This window comes from Eimeria acervulina, genomic scaffold (genome assembly GCF_000499425.1).
Source record: "Eimeria acervulina Houghton genomic scaffold, Eah_scaff24, whole genome shotgun sequence".
NCBI lineage: Eukaryota > Apicomplexa > Conoidasida > Eucoccidiorida > Eimeriidae > Eimeria > Eimeria acervulina.
In genome coordinates, this window is record NW_013549987.1 from 1 (window position 1) to 7,500 (window position 7,500).

The 7,500-nt window shown below is 40.1% G+C and overlaps 2 protein-coding genes across 2 annotated transcripts in view; both read right to left on the reverse strand.

Moving 5' to 3' along the window:
* Window positions 1-93: 93 nt before the first annotated feature.
* Window positions 94-3,677, reverse strand: EAH_00005750 (cleavage and polyadenylation specificity factor, putative; the record flags this gene model as incomplete). The annotated part of the gene is made up of 3 exons (XM_013396380.1): window positions 94-182; window positions 469-2,370; window positions 2,946-3,677. Coding segments are annotated over 3 exons (2,723 nt in total), but the record flags the coding sequence as incomplete, so codon positions are not given.
* Window positions 3,678-6,017: 2,340 nt separating this feature from the next.
* The window catches only part of EAH_00005760 (SAC3/GANP domain-containing protein, putative), a gene marked incomplete at both ends in the record, with an annotated part of 4,918 nt that continues 3,435 nt past the window's right edge, over window positions 6,018-7,500 (reverse strand). Inside the window, 4 exons of the mRNA XM_013396381.1 lie at window positions 6,018-6,102; window positions 6,582-6,768; window positions 7,010-7,082; window positions 7,457-7,500. The exon at window positions 7,457-7,500 is cut by the window's right edge and continues 283 nt beyond it. Coding sequence (XP_013251835.1) covers window positions 6,018-6,102; window positions 6,582-6,768; window positions 7,010-7,082; window positions 7,457-7,500 — 389 coding nt within the window. The remainder of the gene's footprint in view (window positions 6,103-6,581; window positions 6,769-7,009; window positions 7,083-7,456) is intronic.

The window sequence follows — 7,500 nt, forward strand, 5'->3', positions numbered from 1 at the left end:
CGCAGCAACGGCAACTGCTGCTGTGGCGGCTAACAGCCACTGCAGCAGCAGCAGCAGCAGCAGCAGCAGCAGCAGCAGCAGCAGCAGGATTACCAAGGAAGCAGAACAGGCAAGAAGCCTTTTTCTGCTGAAGCTAAAAGACTCCGCACGCGCTGCTGCACTGCTGCGTCGCTGCAGTAGACCTGCAGATACACCCGAAGAGACAAACGCATGCGCACTGTGCTCTGCTTGCAGCAACAGCTGCAGCAACAGCTGCAGCAACAGCAGCAGCAACAGCAGCTGAACCCGCAAAAGCAGCAGCAGCGGATACAGCAGCAGAAGCAACAAGAGCAGCAACAGCAGAGGCAGCTTCTGCTGCACAGACACTTCTAGTGCAGCAACATCAGCAGCAAAACCACCAACAGAAATGCAGCAGCAGCACCACAAAAGCAGCACAGCAGCAGCACAGCAGCAGCAGCAGCAGCATACCTGTCTCTCAGTGATGTCTACACAGACTTCAACTGTATCATCTTGCGGAGGAGAGGAGGCGAGACAGCCTTCCTTGCTGCTACTTTGGTTTGCTGCAGCATCGGACCCATCTGCTGCTGCTGCTGCTGTTGCTGCTGCTGCTTTTACTATATCTGTTTCTGTTGCTTTATCAAGCGCTCCTGAATCTGCTGCTGTTGCTGCTGCCTTCTCTGACTTAACTCCCACCATGCCCTCATCCGCTGCTGCTGTTGCTGCTGCTGCTGTTGCTGCTGCTGCTGCTGCTGGAGTCTTCTCCGCTGCAGTGCGGAAGACGAGGCACAAGCTGAGGGTTTCTTCATTTGCTGCAGCTGCTTCTCCCAGCGACACCAAATCAGACGCCCCACGCCCTGCTGCCGCTGCTGCTGCTGCTGCTGCTGCTGCCGCTGCTGCTGCTGCTGGCTTGCTTGCATCTGCTGCAAGCTTCTCCTTTTGCCTGATGCATATTCTTACGGGGCCAAACAGTTCTTCTAAGTGCTGCTGCAGCACCTGAACGAGCTGCATCTGCTGCTTCGCGTCTGCCTTTTCGCTGCTGCTGCTGCTGCTGCTGCTGCTGGTGAGTGCTGTAGGCTCGCTGCTGCTTCTGAGTTTAACCCGCAGCAAATCACAAGACAAAAACAAAAGAGAATCCGCAACCAAGTCAGCAGAAGGACTTGATTCCCAACACACTTCAATGCTGCTGCTGCTGCTGCTGCTGCTGTTGCTGCTGCTGTTGCTGCTGCTGCTGCAGGCATCAGTCTCGTCGCTGCACTTTGGGGGCTGCGACTCATCTCCCTTAGCTGTTCTCCGTACAGCCACGCATGCAGCAACAACAAACCCGCAGCTGTTGCAGCACTCTTCAGGTGTATATGCAGCTGTTGAGGGGCTTTTGATGCCGTCGCTGCTGCTGCTGCTGCTGCATATACAGAGTGCAGGTTGCACATCATCGAAGAGTTGTGCTGCTGCATGCATTAAATCAGCAAGAGGTAGAGGGAAGGGGGCTTCAATCTGCTGCTGCAGCGAGCAGCAAGCCACACCAGCCAGAGCTTCTGTCTCTGTTGCTGCCAGCAGCAAAGGGTGCTGTCCCTCTTGCTGCAGCAGCACCAAATCTAATTCTTTTTCGCTTAATCCGCTTACATCTCCCTCTCCTTCTTCATCTTCATCTTCATCCTGCTGCTGCTGCTGCTGCTGCTGCTGGAGGAGACAGCAGCTTGATTCGTTCTTAGTTTGCATTGTTTGGCGTTGCTTATGAAAGAGCTGCTGATGAGTTTCTTCTTGCTGCTGCTGCTGCTCCTCCTCACTCTCCCCGTCCCCGTCCCCCTCCCCCTGCTGCTGCTGCTGCTGCTGCTGCTGCTGCTGCAGGAGTAGTTTACGTGCTGCAGTGCCTTTGAGCAGCACGGGCTTAGTATGATGAAAGTTGAGTGCGACAGTTTGAAGTATTTCAGGTGTAAAGACAGAAAGGGCAGGGTTTTCAAGCATAAGTTTATCTTTTAACTGCATCATTTCTTTTCTTTCGCCGTGCACAAGAACAACATTAGGAGCTCTAAGTCGTTGAATAAACTCTCGCGTCTGATTATAGTCTGAATGAGCAGAAAAAGATATTGTATATACAGCACAAAGCCTACGAACTGTTCGATTTCCTACTGTTATTATTTCTTGTTCGTTACGAACTTCATCTCCTATCGTACCCTTCACAGTATACCCTGTAAATATTATGCTATTTAATCTGCTGCTAGACCAATCGATAAACACTTCTAAAGAAGCTCCTCCTTGTAGCATCCCCGGCGCTGCTAATAATACACAAGGAGAAGAGCCGAAGACATACGCAGATATTTCTGATAATGAACAAACGACGCGAATATATCGCAAGTCAAACGGACGTTCTCCCTGTATATACACCCAAACAACAAAACACACACAACGCAAACTTATTTTATTTGTTTCATTATTCAATTGCTTATTTATTTATTTATTTATTTACTTATTTATTTGTTTAATTTGTTTAATTTGTTTAAATGCAGTGGCTCATACAAATACTTTGCTGCAAATCATTGTCTTGTATTTATCATGTCGATATAAACATATATATATATATATATCTATATATACATTTATATAAACATATATAAATATATATATATATAATATGTACATACTATTTTATAGACATCAGTTGCCTTCTTATTCTGCTCATTACTCTAAATTACACTCCATAGATAAATATATATATATATATATCTATATATATATATATAGATATATAAATATATATAGAGAGAGAGAGGGAGAGAGAGAGATAGATAGATAGATAGATAGATATACAGAGAGACAAACAAACAAACAAAGGGTGAAACAGAAATATATATATATATATATATACATATATTCATATTCATATATATATCTATATATATACATATATATAAAATAAACTAGATTAGCTTAATAATGAGAAGGCTCACTTTGAGTGCTTTTAGTCTGAGTTCTTCGCCGCACAAGTCTAGAAAAGAATCAAAGAGTGCGAAGCTTTTAGCAGCAAGAGGCGACAGAAAGAAGATGGGTATTGCATGCAGCGGTGGATGCTTAGTCCAGAACTCGTTGAGAATTAATAATACTTCATGCGATCGTCCGAGAGCAAAGACAGGAAGCAAGGCTTTTCCGCCTCTATGCAGTGTATCTAATACAGCTTTCAGCAATCTTTGCTCGCGTAAAACCCTTGGCTCATGAAGACGTACACCGTACGTGCTCTCAGTAATAAGTAAATGAATAGAGGTCGGAGGGATGCATGCAATAGGGGTTAATCTGTCTTCTTCTCTGCTATAATCTCCGGTGTATAGGCACCTCATCCCATTCACCTCTACTAAAAACATGCATGCACCAAGCACATGTCCTGCTGGATAGCAGCAAATTCTTGCGCCTTTTATTAATATTTCTTCTTCAAAGTCTATGACTTCAATTCTCTGAAGAGCATATTCAACATCTTCTTCTGTAAACACAGCTGCTGCTCGTTCATCTGCTGCTGCTGCTGCTGCTGCTGCTGTTGCTGTTGCTGTTGTTGTTCCTCCTGTTCCGGCTCCTGCTGCTGCTGCTCCTGCTGCTGCTGCTGCTGCTGCTCCTGCTGCAGCAGCTGAACCCCCTACTCTTGCATAATCTCTCCATAGTAAAGCAGATATAAGCCGAGTCGGAGCTGTCATTAATATACGTCCTTTAAACTCTGTTTTATTTAATAAGTACGGCACAGCCCCGCAGTGATCGAGATGAAAATGCGTTATTAAACAAATGTCCACTGAACCGACTTCCTCCCCGTCTAATAAAGGTAAAGAAGCTAAACCTCTATGAGCTGGATGTACACCGCAATCAAACATGCAGCAAAAATCTTTCGTCTTCATTATTATACAAGACCTCCCGACCTCGCATGCAGAGCCTAATGGAAGTACTTCTAATATATTTTCTTCTTTGTCTCTATCCTCGTTGTAAATCTGTGCTTCATTCTCTCCTGCAACAACCCTACCTACACACCGCGCCGATTCATCGTTGCTGCTGCACACAGCCATTGCTATTAATATATATATATATATGTATATATATATATATATATATGTATATGTATATATATAAATATTTAAATATTCAAATACAACTCGAGCACCAGCACGCCTAATGCTCCTGCTGCTCCTCCTGCTGCTCCTGCTGCTGCAGATGCAGATGTAATGCAGATAATCCTGCTGCGGAGTAGAGTTCACCAGGTCCTGTTGCTGCGGCAGCAGCAGCAGCAGCTGCTGCTGCTGCAGCTGCTGCAGCGGATCTGCAACTGCTGCTGCAGGATCTGGAGCTGCTGCTGTTGCTGCAGCAGGATCTGGAGCTGCTGCTGTTGCTGCAGCAGGATCTGCAGCAGCAGCAGCTGCCGCTGCTGCAAGATCTACAACAGGTTTAGGGAGAGGAGCCGGATAGGAAGCAAAAGGTGCCGCATGCAGCTAGCGAAATGCATGTGGTGTTGAAGCTGTACAAAATATGAAAAGAAGAATAAAACAACGAAATTAAAACAAAATAAATAAAAATAAATAAGATAAATTCCTTTGCCTCGGGGAAATGCTGCTCAACTCTGAAAAGAAGCAGCAGCCGCGTCTATATCGGCGGAGAAGCGAGCGAAGTAAACAGACAAAACAAGAGAAATAAAAGTATAAAATGCATATATAATAATAATAATACAATTAAATTAGTAAATACATTTAAAATTCGAAGAGAAAAACATTAATTTTAAACAAAGTCGAGAGAAATATACACCAAATGAAATTCAAAGCCCCAACAGAAAAAACAGCGGCTTGAGTGGGGTGTACAGACAGCTCGATGCAAACATTTTGAATTTAGAAAATAAAATAATTATTATTTTATTATTTATATATTAATAATAATACGCAGATATATACCGAAGTTTGTTCGCTGTGTAGAGAAAACGTTAAAATAATAATTCATGCGGGAGCTCCTCAGTGTAATCAGAGAATAAATAAATAGCATAATATATAATAAACAAATAAACAAATTAACAAATAAACAAATACACAAATAAAAACACACATAAACCTAATTAATTTAGACAAACAAAGCTCTAAAGAAAGAAGAAAAACAAAGAGGCGGCGACATCTCTAATAAATTTTTTTTTTAAATAAAAAATATACAGCGACATATAAATAAAATTTTCGTCAATTGTTTGCCTCTAAGTTGAGCTTTAAAAGATAAAAGGGAAATAAAAGAAAATATTTTATTTTCTTTTTTCGTCTCTGGTTGTTTCGCTGCCTTCTAAACTTGTTTACTCAAACTGCTGCTGATATTTGCTTGTCTAAATCTCTCTCTCTCTCTCTCCTTCTCTCTCTCTCTCTCTCTCTCTCTCTCTCTCTCTCTCTATTTATTTATTTATTTATTTATTTATTTATTTATTTATTTATTTATTTATTTATTTATTTATTTGTTTATTTATTTATTTATTTATTTATTTGTTCATTTCCATCTTTTTTGTCTTTTTCTTTCTTTCTCTTTTTATAATTTTTTGTTTTTCTCTAACTGCGACTCTGCTGTCGATAGCGTCGCACTTAGCAATAAAAAACAAATAATAATCTATCGTAATTATAAATGTATTAATTATATATATTATATATATGATATGATATAATTATACATTAGCTATTATATATACAACAATATAGTAATTATATATTATAGTGTAGTAATATAATATATATATATATATTATATATATAATGCGTGAAATTAAAGACAAGCTGAACTTAGAAAATGTGTTTAAAAAGCAAAGCGAAATATCCTTCAACAAAAACTGCCGGTGCTTCGTGCTGCAGCAGCTGCGCAGATACCAAGACCAGCAGCAGCAGCAGCAGCAGCAGCAGCAGCAGCAGCAGCAGCAGCAGCAGCAGCATTTGCTGCAGCTGCAACCTGTCAGCCCATTGCATGCACTTTCTTTTTAAGAAGGGGAGATAATTCAAAGTGCGGAAGCGAAGCCTTGCAGTCTAACAGAAGAGAACCTAGCTGCTGCTGTCGCTGCTGCTGCTGCTGCTGCTGCTGCTGCTGCTGCTGCTGGGCTCGAGGCTGAGGTCTAAACACGCCGTTCTGTTCTTTCAAGAAAGCAAAACAATCTGCTAAAGAAGAAAACCCAAGAATGCGCTGTAGTGACGCAATCGAAGCTGTCAGTGAAGCCCTGCATGCATAATATACAAATATATATATATATATGTATATGTATATATATACATATATATACATAGATACATCCAAATACATGTGTATATATACATATATATATACATAAATACGTATAATATATATATATATAATCTTATAAGTCTGATTAAAGTGCAGATACACAGATATTATAAAGAATAAGCAGAGAGAATAAAGTATAAGGAGAGCATAAAATATAATATTAAAACGCAGATACACCTAAATAAACAAAACAAAACAACACATAAAAACCGTTAAAATATAAAAATGAATGAGACAGCGTATAAACTCTCGCGAGAATATCTGACGTTATCTAGCACATACATAAATAAATAAATAAATAAATAAATAAATAAATAAATAATCACCTGCAGATAGTCAGCAGCGCCTGCACTTGCAGCTTTGAATAAAACAGAAGACAGAGCTCTTTAATCGCGAAAGGAGAGACAGGAGACAGTCTGAAAAACCGTAGAAAATTTCCTGACAATAAACTCAAGACCAATGCTAAACTCTGCTGCACTTCTTTTATCTGTCGTTCTTCTGCTGATACTTCTCCTGAACAAATAAACAATCGCATCTAAAGCATTACACTCCTCCTGCTGCTGCTGCTGCTGCTGCTTGTGCTGCTGTTGCTGCAGCTGCTTGTGTGCTGCTGCTGCTTGTGTGCTGCTGTTGGTGCTGCTTGTGTGCTGCTGCTGCTTGTGGTGGTGCTGCTGCTTGTGTGCTGCTGCTGCTGCTTGTGCTGCTGCTGCTGCTTGTGCTGCTGCTGCTGCTGGAGTTCTAAGAAGCGGCTCACTGTAAAGACGAAGGAGCTCAAGACGCATCCCTTGAAGCGCTAAGTACACCAAACGATAACAAAGAAACTCTACCTGAATAAACAAATAAAATAAATAAAATAAAATAAAATAAAATAAAATGAGATAATATATATGCATATATACAGATACATCTAAATAAAGAACTAAATAAGTAAATAAATAAAATAAATATAAACAAACAATAAATATAAACAAACAATATATATAAAGAAACAATAAATATAAACAAACAATATATATAAACAAACAATATATATAAACAAACAATATGTATAAATAAACAATATATATAAATAAACAATATATATATATATATAAACAATAAACATAAACAAACAAAATATATAAATAAACAATATATATAAATAAACAATATATATATATATATGAGCATAGAGAGTTGAGGTGTCTGTGCAGCTGTTTACTCTTTGGGGATGATTTGGCGGTAAGCTGAGCGAAAGATGAAGAT